The sequence below is a fragment of the Bos mutus genome, chromosome 28 (assembly GCF_027580195.1).
Source record: "Bos mutus isolate GX-2022 chromosome 28, NWIPB_WYAK_1.1, whole genome shotgun sequence".
NCBI classification, from domain to species: Eukaryota; Metazoa; Chordata; class Mammalia; order Artiodactyla; family Bovidae; genus Bos; species Bos mutus.
Window position 1 is genome coordinate 21,256,001 of NC_091644.1, and position 13,669 is coordinate 21,269,669.

At 37.2% G+C, this 13,669-nt stretch overlaps 1 protein-coding gene across 6 annotated transcripts in view; it reads left to right on the plus strand.

The window, feature by feature from the left end:
* The window catches only part of HERC4 (HECT and RLD domain containing E3 ubiquitin protein ligase 4), a 131,142-nt gene extending 121,448 nt beyond the window's left edge, over positions 1–9,694 (plus strand). For 5 of the 6 annotated variants that reach the window (XM_070364471.1, XM_070364472.1, XM_014482026.2 and 2 more), the window contains 4 exons: positions 442–524; positions 4,300–4,483; positions 8,198–8,300; positions 9,024–9,694. In XM_070364471.1, the coding sequence (XP_070220572.1) occupies positions 442–524; positions 4,300–4,483; positions 8,198–8,300; positions 9,024–9,232 (579 nt within the window). In that variant the 3' untranslated portion in view covers positions 9,233–9,694. Of the gene's footprint in view, positions 1–441; positions 525–4,299; positions 4,484–8,197; positions 8,301–9,023 lie in introns of those variants that run through there. The other variant, XM_070364473.1, reaches the window with a different exon arrangement.
* The last annotated feature ends 3,975 nt before the right edge of the window (positions 9,695–13,669 follow it).

Here is a 13,669-nt window from a genome sequence, read left to right on the forward strand (position 1 = left end):
TGGAAGAACCACCTGTAGTTAAAATGCAGCAAGAAGGAATACCAGAGTGGCAGCTGTCATGCGGGAAGAATGCATAGCTATTCTAAAGTTGAATGCATTCTGACTTGGAGTCTATCACTTGTCCAAGGAAAACATCCTTCCTAATATTTTACTCCTGTAGTGACCCTTCTGAAGTTTTACGTGGGATAATTACTCAATTTCCTGTTAACCAAACGCTTGTTAATTTGTAATTAGTCAACGTAGGATTTCAAACTGCTAGAGAAGATGAAAATTTCTAGCTGTGGCTTCATGCAGAATTCACAAATAAGCTTATGCTACCAGAATTTTACTTCAAACTTATTATTTCTTATATTTAATGAGAGAAAGGTAGATTATAATAGGTTATTAAAATAATAAGTTTTGAGTCTGACATTGACTTTTTTTAAAAATTTAAATTAATAGATCACAGTTGAAAACTTTGGTGCAACAGAAGTGAAAGAACTGGTTCTAAATGGTGCAGACACAGCTGTTAACAAACAAAATCGGTAAGTGACTTATAGCAGCATCAGTGGTAGTAATAAGATTCAGTAGGCATTTTCTTCTGTATTTAGAAATATGTCACAGTCTTAAGTTTTTACTCAGATAAATTTACTCTTTGAATGGTGAGGACGTAATCAATCTTCCTTTTGCTCCTGTTAAGACATTAATAAAGGGACAAAAAGATCATTACCAACAAGAACAAAGGGAAGAAAGAGGAGACAACAACAGACACATTTTCGGAAGCTAGAAACCAATGGTACCAAACTTCAGCCAGACAGAAGAAGCTGCAGCACAAGATGGACTAGGAGCCATGAAGGCGGACAGTTCATATTGCAGCACAATAGTTCAGGCATGGAGAATAAAAAAATAGGTTAAAAAGTGTATGGATTTTAAGGGGAAACTGGAAACAGAGTGATTGGCTGTTATAAGAAGCAGTTAGAGACCCATTTCCCATAGAGCACGTGTGGCCTAGGAACTTTCCCTCTCCAGCTGGGCAGACTGGAGCTTGACTGATCAGACTAAAGGAACTGTGGATTTGAGGACAGTTAGGCAAAGCACTGAAATGAAACATGAAGATTAAGTGAAAGTCTACAGCTCTCTCCTCCTTGACACTGTGTATTGGAAGATTCTTCTCTGGGAAAACTGCCTAACTTTTAAATGTAAATGAATAATGAAAGAATGGTAGACATTTCAGAAAAGACCAAAACGGTAAAACAGAAACAGAAACCGTGTAGGATGAAGAAACGTCAATAAAAATTGAAATCAGTATGCTCAAACTGGTAAGAGTAGCATCCATGAGGATAATATTAAAAACTGGAAAAACTTCATTGGAAGAAATGGAATGAATGAAATTTGTCAAATGGTACCCTGCAGAATTTCCAGAACTGAATGACATGCCTTTTAAGAATGACAGCATGGAAGCAGAAATATAAAACATAATACAAGGCAAAATTACATGAAATTTCACAACCTGAAAAGAAACGAACCCTGAAACCTTTGGGGGGGCGGGCGGGGAATAGCAGACCATACACAAAGAATTAAGAATCAAAATAATATCAGATTCATAAAGATTAACACTGAAGTTAGGAGATCAACATTCTGGGAGAAAATTATTTTAAACATAGAGTTCTATATTGAAACTATCAAGTATGTGGTTCAGTTCCGTTCAGTTGTGCAGTCGTATCCGACTCTTTGCAACTCCATGGACTGCAGCACGCCAGGCTTCCCTGTCCATCACCAACCCCCGGAGTTTATTCAAACTCATGTCCATTGAGTCGGTGATGCCATCCGGCCATCTCATCCTCTGTTGTCCCCTTCTCCTGCCTTCAATCTTTTCCAGCATCAGGGTCTTTTCAAATGAGTCAGCTCTTCGCATCAGTTGGCCAAAGTATTGGAGTTTCAGCTTCAACATCAGTCCTTCCAGTAAACATTCAGGACTGATTTCCTTTAGGATGGACTGGTTGGATCTCTTTGCAGTCGAAGGGAGTCTCAAGAGAGTCTTCTCCAACACCACAGTTCAAATGCATCAATTCTTTGGCACTCAGCATTTTTGATAGTCCAACTCTCATATCCATACATACAAGTATATAAAAATGTTTTTATACATGCAGAGTCTCAGAGAATTTACTTCCAATGCAGTTTTCTCAAGAAGTTACTAGAGGATATGTCCTACCAAAACAAGGAATTGAACCAAGAATGAGGAAAAAGGGATCAAAAAAAAAGATGAGAGGCAAAGAGAAACAGTGATATGTACAAGATTTAGAAATAACAATCAATCTGCCTTAGATAAGGAAGATGGAGGATTCCAGGAGGAATGTCTTCAGGAAAAAAATGCAACCTAGTATATTTGAGTGAATCTAAAGGAGATTGACGTTTCTGTTGAAGTTGGGGATGAGGTAGCAACCTGAGGGACACAAAAATTCTTCAGAAAAGTAATTGTAGAACACTCCTTAACTTAGTATTTATAGTCATAAAAATGTTAACAATGAATATTGAACCAATATTCAGTATTCAGTTCACCAGATAATATTAATAATTGTAGATCAAGGAATAACAGAACTCTGTTGAAGTTTGAAGGTAGATACCAGAAGGAACGACAGAGTTAACAAATAGTTTTCTTCAAATTGCCAGAGACTTGATCCAGGTGATTATAATCCTGATTCTGTTACTTAGAAGCTGTGTAACTTTAGGTTAATAAGTTGGTGTCTCCATGCCTCAAGTCTCTTTTTCTGTAAGGTGAGATGATATATTATACCTACTTCATGGGGTTATTTTGAGGATTAAATGAGGCGATAATTTAAAAATGCTTAGAATAGTACCTAGCACGTGTATGTGCTCAGTAAATGTTGGCTGTTAGGACTATACATTTGACATTTTAAAATGTATGTTATTTCTTTGGTAAAAACAAAGCTGTTTTTAAAATAATGTGGAAAAATTTTAGGTCTTTCTACTTTAAAAAAAAACTACTCGTTTTGAAAAGCTTTGACTATGATATAGAAAGATATTTTTTCAGCTTTTCAAGTTCCTATTGTTGCACTAATTCTTTAAGTTTCTAACAAATATTATTTCACATAGATTATTTAGTTTAGAAGTAATTTAAAGAATTTTGATCTTTTTACCACCAGTCCGAGTTGCATAATGAAAGTGTGGAATGCAAAAATGTTAGCACATAAAACAATTTAGTCTTTTGTACTTAGGAGACTTAACTATTAGCAGTATAAATTTGACTTTCTAATAGTTGAGTTATAAAATTATGCCTTATGAAATTACCTGTTTCTTCTTAGAAGAACCTTATGCTGATAAGCATATGCTATTGATTTTTCCTTAGGGCCACCTATTTTATTTTATAATGGCCCCCTTTAACCTTTTTTCCTCTTTGTAAAGTGAGTTTGGAATTATTCTAAAATTTGCTGAAGTGGTTATCTGTAGATGACTAAATTTACCAGTATTCCCATTTATAGAAGCATCCTTTTTAATTTGGATCACAAGAGTGTAAAATATTGAAATCCTCTAGCACACATTCTGATTATCAGCTTAACCAGGTAGCTGCATAAAGTGTTTGTGGCCAGAAGAACAAGTGGGAATAAAACTAGTTCTAATTACTGAGTAAAGGGTTTTCTTTTTTCATGACTGTTTCCTTTTGTATCATAACAGGGAGAAAAGCATCAGCAGTGTTCATCTGTATGTGTATTTATATGTATGTACACATACACTTGAACAGAAACTTCACTTGTAGTTTTTAATGGTTATCCTGAAAGAATACTTAATGCCCCTCTTGGGTTTTTAATTTTTTAAATAAATTGGTTCATCAGATTCCTTTGAAACCCAAGGAAAAGCAGACTGTACAATCTGTGAAACAGTCTTAATCCCAAAGTTCTCTCTCTTTATTAAAAATTCCTTATTTTAGCATTATACTTTTTAGGGACGTATTAGAGTGATACATATAAATTCTCAATAATTTGTGAATTATTTAAAAATATTTTTGATAGCCATTTGCATCAATATTCTTCCCATTAGGACATCTTTCACTTAGAAGTAAGCTAAGAATGGCTGTGAATGAGAGGTTGTCTACATGCCTCCTAGATGTACCAGATTTTTATATAGAAAGAATAATAGACTTCTTCATAAAGATTTTGTCTTTTGAATCCTACTCATACTTTCTCGGTTTTGTACGTAAATTGCAAAAAGTACAGTAACACTCAGAGGTTTAGTAAGACTGTAATACATATTATCTGTAAATTTTTTTTTATATTTTGTGCATGTATGCTTTTTCATTTCTAGACAAGAGTTTGTTGATGCTTATGTGGATTACATATTCAATAAATCAGTGGCTTCCTTATTTGATGCTTTTCATGCGGGCTTTCATAAGGTCTGTGGAGGAAAAGTCCTTCAGCTCTTTCAGCCTAATGAACTACAAGCAATGGTTATTGGAAACACAAATTATGATTGGAAGGAATTGGAAAAGGTAGGGGAAAACAAATCTATGATATTGTTTAGATGGAAAAGCAAAAGGAAAACATAACTTGTTGATGGTTATATCTCTGGTATTGATGGTATTCGTGTCGTGTTATGTGTATTTGACTACAAGTTTTTTAAAATAATGCTGCTGCTAAGTCACTTCAGTCGTGTCGGACTCTGTGTGACCCTGTAGACGGCAGCTCACCAGGCTCCCCCGTCCCTGGGATTCTCCAGGCAAGAACACTGGAGTGGGTTGCCATTTCCTTCAATGCATGAAAGTGAAAAGTGAAAGTGAAGTCGCTCTGTCGTGTCCGACTCCTAGCGTACCCATGGACTGCAGCCCACCAGGCTCCTCCGTCCATGGGATTTTCCAGGCAAGAGTACTGGAGTGGGGTGCCATTGCTATTGTGCATTAAAACTGAATGCACTATTGATACGTTCAACACCTGAGTGAAAGAAGTCAGTCTCAGAGAATTATATACCGTATGATTAAGCCAAGCACTGTGTTGGACAGGGGCTAGGGATGAGGAGGGAGTGTGACTGCAGAGGGGCAACATGAGAGTTCTTTAGGGTGACAGAATTGTTGACTGTCCTGGCTCTAGTGGTGGTTTATCTGTATACGTGGTTTAAAACTTGTAGAACTGTACGCACATAAATGTCAATTTTACTGTGTAACAATTTAAGGAAAAAAAATTTTAATTACACAAAAAAAATAGGACTTCTGATTAAGCATAGTGGAATAAACATTTTTCTCTGCTCCCTCCCAAATCTCATTAGAATTACAGTAAAGGACTAAGCATAGGACTAACCCCTCCCCCAAAACACAGTGAGCACGAGAAAGTACAGCTTTGGAAGATGGAAAATAGGTGGATGAGTGACTTAGAACAAAGAAAATTGAATTCTGAGCCTCCAGAGGACGAGATTCGTCAAGAGGCAGCCTGTCACATTGTAGAATTTGTGCAAGTCACAGAAATTAGCACGTCATGTTACCAGGGCTACAGGGTTGGACTGAAAGCAATACAGTTGCTTCAAAACTAATTTAAGGAATTACTAGCCCTCTCATATCCCCTTTCCTGCCTGGCAAAATAGAACCCTGGAGAGAGGCTCTAGAATCTGGGAAAGCATGTAGAACTGAGGCTGGCACTCAGAAACTGGCAGCCAGGCTTGAATCCTCCAGGAAGGAGATTGAAGATTTCTTTCAGGAGGTAAATTAATTTGCTAAACAGAAGAAAGATGACTTTAAGAATCATTACCCCTCAGATCCTACAAGATTTATCCTTCTTGCCTCATCTTTCATTCCTCCTCTCTCACTCTGCTTCAGCCTTACTGGCTTCTTAGCTGGGCCTAGAACCCTCCAGAAACACTTTAGCCCTGTGGCCTTTTTGTTTTCTGTGCCTAGAATTCTTTTCACCTTGATAATTTCAAATGTGTCTTGTCTCATTTCCTTTATGTCTTTATATCTTTTTAGAGATCTTCATTGGCTAACCCACTAAAAATTGCATATGTACACATACATACCCCCTATTTTCCTTCTTTCTTCTCTAAATGTGACTAAATAAAATTTTACTTAATTGTCTTTACTGTCTGCTCCCCTTACCCCCACTCACTGTCAGCACTATAACGGCAGGATTTTTGTCTCTTAGTTCACTGCTGTCAGGATTTTTGTCTATTTGTTCACTGCTGTGTTCCCAGACCCTAGAAGGGCATTCAGCAAATACTTAAAACCTTGTCTGAAGTTATAACTGATAAAAGTATTCATTCAGCAAGAGGACATTTTTTAAAGGTATATTTTAGTGTACTTAGTATACTTAGTTTCTTCCACTGATCTGATTCATTATAATTTCACTAATTATGATTTGTGACTTCAGATGTTCTTCATCATGACTGTGCACATTTCCCCAGTACCATCTTGTGGCTTAAAAAAAGGAAAAAAGAAAAAAACTAGCCAACCACCTTTCATTTCCCCACTAACATACTCAGTCTTCAATTCAAACAGGTTAATACTTAAGCTGATTGCTAGAATTCAAGCCATTATCTCCAAATCTCTTTGTAAATTAACATATACGTTGTGGATTTCTCGAGTTCAGTCATTGATATAATCATGGCTACAAATAGAGTTCCAAATTCAAGAACCTAAAAATAAATCTTTACTGAGCCTCTACTGGATGCCTGCTGCTAAGTCACTTCAGTCGTGTCCGACTCTGTGCGACGGTAGCCCACCAGGCTTCCCCGTCCCTGTGATTCTCCAGGCAAGAACACTGGAGTGGGTTGCCATTTTCTTCTCCAATTCATGAAAGAGAAAGTGAAGTCGCTCAGTTGTGTCCGACTCTTAGCGACCCCATGGACTGCAGCCCACAGGCTCCTCTGTCCTTGGGATTTTCCAGGCAAGAGTACTGGAGTGGGGTGCCATCGCCTTCTCTGTACTAGATGCCTAATACTATGCAAAAGATTAGAAAGACAGCAGTAAATAAGCTTGAGACGTGGTCTTTGTTCTCTGGCAAGGAGGCTGGACGTTAAATAATTGAACTGTGATGAATATAAAGAGAGTTTAGTGAATGATATATAAGGCAAAACCTGCACAAACAGGGAAAGCCTCTCACTTGATGGTAATATCTACCAGGTTCAGTGCAGTTTCCCCAGGACTCCAGACTTTGCCTGAAACTCGTTATACATGTGTCTAATGAGCCAATGAATGAATTAGGTGACATTTAATCTGAACCTAAAGGACAAGTAGAATTTAATCCGATGAACAAAGAAAGGAGTGTTTGGGAAACATGTTTGCTGTTTTGTTGCAAGTTACACCGAAACATAGAGGCTTAAAGATGAACATTGGTTGTCTCACATGGTTTCTGTGGGCCAGGAATTCAGAAGTGGTTTAGTCCAGTGATTTTAGACTTGGAGATCTTTCATGAGGTTGCAGTTGAAATGCCAGCTGGTGCTTTTAGTCATCTGAAGATGGCTGAAGGATAGGATTCCCCTTCCAAGATGGCTCACTCACATGGCTGTGGACCAAAGGCCTCAGGATCTCAGCATGAGGACCTCTCCATAGGGTTGTTTGAATGTCTCCATGAAATGCTCCCCCTGGGAGTGAGTGACCAAAAAGCTAAAGCCACACAAGTTTTTATGATCCAGTCTCAGAAGTCATGTATTCTCACATCTGCACTATCCTGATGAGGTCAAGCCTATTCAGTGTGGGAGGGGACATAACATGGCCATGAATAGCAGGAAGCAGAGGTCTTTGAGGGCCTTTTGGAAACTAACACAGAAAATTGTTAGTGTTGCTCTTAGAACCATTAATGTTTTAAAGAGAAGATGGAATAATACAAAATAATTCATATGACTTGTGTTCATCGATAAAGGGAAAGAAAATTTCATGATTATCAGAGATAATTAATTCCATGTTAAACTTTAATAGTCCATTAGCCTTTTAGTAATTTTGGTTTATCCTTTATATACTTAACTTTGGAAAATGATATTACTATCACATCATGTTCTTTGAATTGGGAGCAGGGGAGATGGTTCTGCAGATTCATATTTTCTTTCTTTTTCTCTGGAACTAATAGTTCCAAGTTACAGAATATCCAGGAAGTAATAATTAACTGAATTACATGAGTTTCAAACTCTTGGATAGTGTTCACTTTCTGTGCTAAGGAAGCTAGTTGTCAGATTGAAGATAAAACTGATATCCCTTAATATTAATAGAAGGTTATGTTGTTTTTAGAATACAGAATACAAAGGAGAATATTGGGCAGAACATCCTACAATAAAAATGTTCTGGGAAGTATTTCATGAATTACCATTGGAAAAGAAAAAACAATTTTTGTGTAAGTATTTGTTTTATGAGAATGGAGTCTAATTATTGAACTTTTGAACTTAGACTAACTGATTCACTTTGGTGGGTTTTTCTGTATTATTCAAGGTCCTGTTTTTAATTTTCAGAGTAATTTTTTTTATCCACATTCTTTAGATTTTAACAAGATCTCTGCAGTATAACTTTTCATCTTCAATTTTTTTTCTTTGCTTCAGAATGAAAACTTTGGTAGTTGGTGTAGAAAATAGAACTTTCCTGTTCCTGAACTTAATGCCTATTAATGTGTGTCTGTTTTGCATATCATAGGATGACAGGTCATTAATTTTGGCTGCCAAGTATGAATTTGTTTAAAAATGACAAGACAAATAGGAAAGGAATCATAATCAAAACTGCATGTTTTTTTAAATAAATAGTTCTAAATGGTTACTCTTTTCAAAAAAGAGGGGCTCCCAAAGTGTTTTTATCAAGGATAGTAGTCATTCATGTATCACACATATATTAAGCCTTTCTGTGTGCTGATGTTAAGATTACACTTTTAAAGAAAAAATACTGTTTGGATGTATCTCAGAATCATGCTTCCACAAATTATGGGGATAGGCTTCCACTTTAGAGCAAATGTTACTGTAAAGCTTTGCTATAAGTGATTGTTTAAGTAACTTGATACTCCACATTGTTATTTAAAACTTTTATTGTCGATAAAAGTAGTTCTTTCACTCAGTGATTCTTTTCTTGGCAGTATTTTTGACAGGTAGTGATCGCATTCCTATTCTTGGTATGAAGAGTCTAATACTAGTCATCCAGTCAACAGGAGGTGGTGAGGAATATCTCCCAGTTTCCCATACCTGTTTTAATCTTCTGGATCTTCCAAAATATACAGACAAAGAAACTCTACGCTCTAAACTGATTCAAGCTATTGATCACAATGAAGGCTTCAGTTTAATATAACTTTGGAGTTACAACTATTCAGTTTACTGCAAAAGCATTAAACTAATTATTTGTGTTTTTCTTGTGGTGATGAATTCAGCAAGGTGATAGAGGTACTATTATAATTCTTACTTGCAAAATGTTCGATGCAATGAGTATTCATGAAAGCCAAAAAAATTAAAAGAAACGAACAAACTGTGTTAAATATTAAACACTGTACAGAACCATGGATTTTTTTTTTTCTGCCATCTTCTAATAAACATACAAGTATTGTGACTACGTTGAGGTTTTACTAACATAAATTTTAAGAGTTTGCATATCTGACAAATGATCTGGTGTGTGAGTGCATGAAAATGTTGCTTAATTTTCCTCCAATCACGGATGAGAAGCCTTTAACTTTGGCCTGCAATAGTCATTCGATTATTTTTTCATTTTGTAAATAATGTTAAAGTTTTGTAATAAAATAGTTATGTTCTGATACCAGTGCAGTTTCTCTGGTTGTACTTGAACTGAGATTCCTTTAAAGGGTTAAAAATTATCATTTAAATCTTATTCTGAGAATCTGTGAAGGCAAAAAATTAGCATGGTGGAAAATAGTCTTTGCTTTTTTACTAGAATAATGTCCTTGTGTAAGTCTAAATTGCAAATAGAATTTACCTGATTAACATATAGTTCTTTCTTTTTATGAGTCTTGAGATGTAATTGACCAATGGGAAGTTGTGGGAAAGCTTAATGTTTAGTACTGGAAGAACTCTGTCCAGTTGCTGGAAGTACAATCGTTGACTACTATGAGAACCAATCATTGGGTTAAAGCTTTTCAAACTATTGATGCTGCAGGTTGGTATTTAAAGAGAATTTACTTGAATTTTAAGAGACAAATCTTGACAGACAACTCTTTTCAGTTTTAAGGTGCTGATGCTTAGTTATCTTGTCATTAAATTGTAACAGTGAGTGATGCAACACATGTGACTTTCTGCTATAATGCAAATATTTATTTTTTAAATTTATTTTTTAAATGCCATGAAACTGTTTAAATAATAAAGGTTTATTGGCTTAATATTTAAACTTTCACTGGTTCTCATATAAGAGTCAAAATTCTTCAAAAACAGTAATATCTAAGGGAAGGTCTCTTAAATTTTGGACAGATAGTTCCCATTTCCATACAAATTCATCTGTTTAATAGAAGCTCCCAAGTCTCCTTACCTGTAATTCTAAAATCCAAAACATCTCAGCCAGGGTGGGGAGAGACGGGGGTGTTACATCACTTTGTAGCAAAACCTGACCTCAGATGTTGAGGCTGTTTATGATACTAAATGGGACTGTTTGCATATGTTACTGTGGCAGTGCTAGTGTGTTTGTTTTGTGTTTGGTCTAGGTGCTGCCCAGATCTGTGTGGGTGCAACACTGTGTGCTTTAAAAAAACTTTTAACATTCGTAATTCAAAAATGCAAATGAGTCCAAGGGTTTTGGAAAAGGGATTGTGGACATGTACTTTTCACTAGTTAAACTTCTGGTGTTTTTAATAGGCTTTTAAATAAAAGCCTTAATAATTGTCCTTAAAGTAACATTTTTCCCAGTAAAATTCCTCCAGGTTTCTGGTATTATATTGTTTATGTGCACATCCATTCCTTGAGGCTACTGATTGTTAACACTGAAAACAGATGTGTGTGTCAGGTTTTTTAGTAACCTCTATTTGCTATGAAGCTTTTCTGTAAAATAGCAGCCACGTTGGATTAATACAGGTAGAGTTCATTGAACAGGTGTTTTAACAAGGCCTGACCTGTTATCTGGGAATACAACAGTGCAAGGCATAATTTGGGTAACTCTGGTATTCTTTTCCTCCCTGTTACTGCAGAGCTACAGTAGAATTAACAGCAGGGAGATTCATGGGAAAAAATACCATTGAAGATTTTTCAAATTGCTGTTTGCTGCTTTTTAAAAGTAACAAAAATACCAAGCTTTATAGATTAGAAATGGTTTGGATCTAAAAGCAGCAGAAGATACTAAGAAGACGTAACAAGAATACACAGAACTATACAAAAAAAGATCTTTATGACCAGATAACCACCATGGTGTCATCACTCACCTAGAGCCAGACATCCTGAATGTGAAGTCAGGTGGGCCTTAGGAAGCATCACTGAGAACAAAGCTAGTGGAGGTGAATTCCATTTCAAATCCTAAAAGATGATGCTGTGAAAGTGCTGCAAATCTGAAAAACTCAGCAGTGGCCACAGGACCAGAAAAGGTCAGTTTTCATTTCAATCCCAAAGAAAGGCAGTGCCAAAGAATGCTCAACCTACCGCACAATTGCACTCATCTCACATGCTAGCAAAGTAATGCTCAAAATTCTCCAAGCCAGGCTTCCACAGTACGTGAACCATGAACTTCAGATGTTCAAGCTGGATTTAGAAAAGGCAGAGGAACCAGACATCAAATTGCCAACATCCATCCACTGGATCATCGAAAAAGCAAGAGAGTTCCAGAAAAACATTTACTTCTGCTTTATTGACTAGGCCAAAGCCTTTGACTATGTGGATCACAACAAACTGGAAAATTCTTCAAGAGATGGGAATACCAGACCACCTGACCTGCCTCCTGAGAAATCTGTATGCAGGTTAAGAAGCAACAGTTATAACTGGACATGGAACAACAGACTGGTTCCAAATCGGGAAAGGAGTATGTCAGGGATACTGTCACTCTGCTTATTTAATTTATATGCAAAGAACATCATGTGAAATGCTGGGCTGGTTGAAGCACAAGCTGGAATCAAGATTTCAGGGAGAATTACCAATAACCTCAGATTTGCAGATGACACCACCCTTATGCCAGAAAGTGAAGAGGAACTAAAAGAGCCTCTTGATGAAGGTGAAAGAGGAGAGTGAAAAGGCTGGTTTAAAACATTGAAAATATGAAGATCATTGCATCCAGTCCCATCACTTCATGGGAAATAGATGGGGAAACAATGGAAACAGTGACATACTATTTTTTGGGGCTCTAAAACCACTGCAGATGGTGACTGCAGCCATGAAATTAAAAGACGCTTGCTCCTTGGAAGAAAAGCTATGACCAACTTAGACAGCATATTCAAAAGCATAGACATTTCTTTGCCAACAAAGGTCCATCTAGTCAAAGCTATGGTTTTTCCAGTAGTCATGTGTGTATGTGAGAGTTGGACCATACAGAAGGCTGAGCGCTGAAGAATTGATGCTTTTGAACTGTGGCATTGGGGAAGACTTGAGAGTCCCTTGGACTGCAAGGAGATCCAACCAGTCCATCCTAAAGGAAATCAGTCTTGAATATTCATTGCAAGGACTGATACTGAAGCTGAAACTCCTAATACTTTGGCCACCTGATGTGAAGAACTGACTCACTGGAAAAGACCCTGATGCTGGGAAAGATTCAAGGTAGGAGAAGGGGACAACAGAGGATGAGATGGTTGGATGGCTCACCAACTCGACATGAGTTTGAGTAAGGTCCAGGAGTTGGTGATGGACAGGGAAGCCTGGCATACTGCAGTCCATGGGGTCGCAGAGTCAGACACGACTGAGCTACTGAACTGTATTGATAGATTAGCAAGTAGGCAAATACTGAGTTCACTAAATTTTAAGGACCATGATTGCGGAACTGGCTTAACCTTTGAAAACATTTGGCCTCCACTTAGACCTATTTGTACAAGTAGTTGTTCTTAAGTCAGTAGTAATTTTAACCAATAGCCATTGTTCAGAGAAGGCAGTAGAATCAATACAAGCCTTTAAATTGGCATGAAATAAAACCACAATGTAGTTTTCAAAACTGAGAACCCCAGCCTTTGCACAGGGATTGACTTCGAACATGCTTTTGCCTGCGTTGTATAAGGTTTTCACTGCATTTAGTTGAACAAGGTCTTCTGATGATGTGCAACATGCCTAAGGCAGTCTTCCCCTGCATATGGTGAGTTCTCTGAAAGCAAAGGCAAAATGGTCTTGCTCTCAACCTCTTCCTATCCGCAGCCTCTGGTCCTTTGGCCATCCAAACTCCTTAGGTTAGTTTTGTCCTCCTTTCACAGTAATTCGGTAGCTCCCTGCACTCACATTGTAACATTACTAGGGACAAAGTGGGAATTTGTCTGTTTTATGTATGTCTACCTTACTTTCCCTTTTGGGCCAGCCACACTGAATGGAGGGTTAAATGCAGAAGGAACTCACCCTATTCCTTTCACTTCTCAACTCTTACTATATCACCTGGGGCTACTTTTTACTGTCAACTCCACCTTTGGCCAATTAGATGTCATCTCTAAGAGGTGACAGCTCAGGTTACTTTCCAAAATTCCCCAGTTTATTTTTAATCCCAGTTGAGAGTCACTCGGTGGGTGGGTGGGTGGGGGGGAAGGGTGACTGTTCATTTTTAAGGAGTGGGGAGAGCTTTTGATTAGTCTAAGAGTTGAAACTTGTTTCAAATAAAATTTATCAGATAATGTTT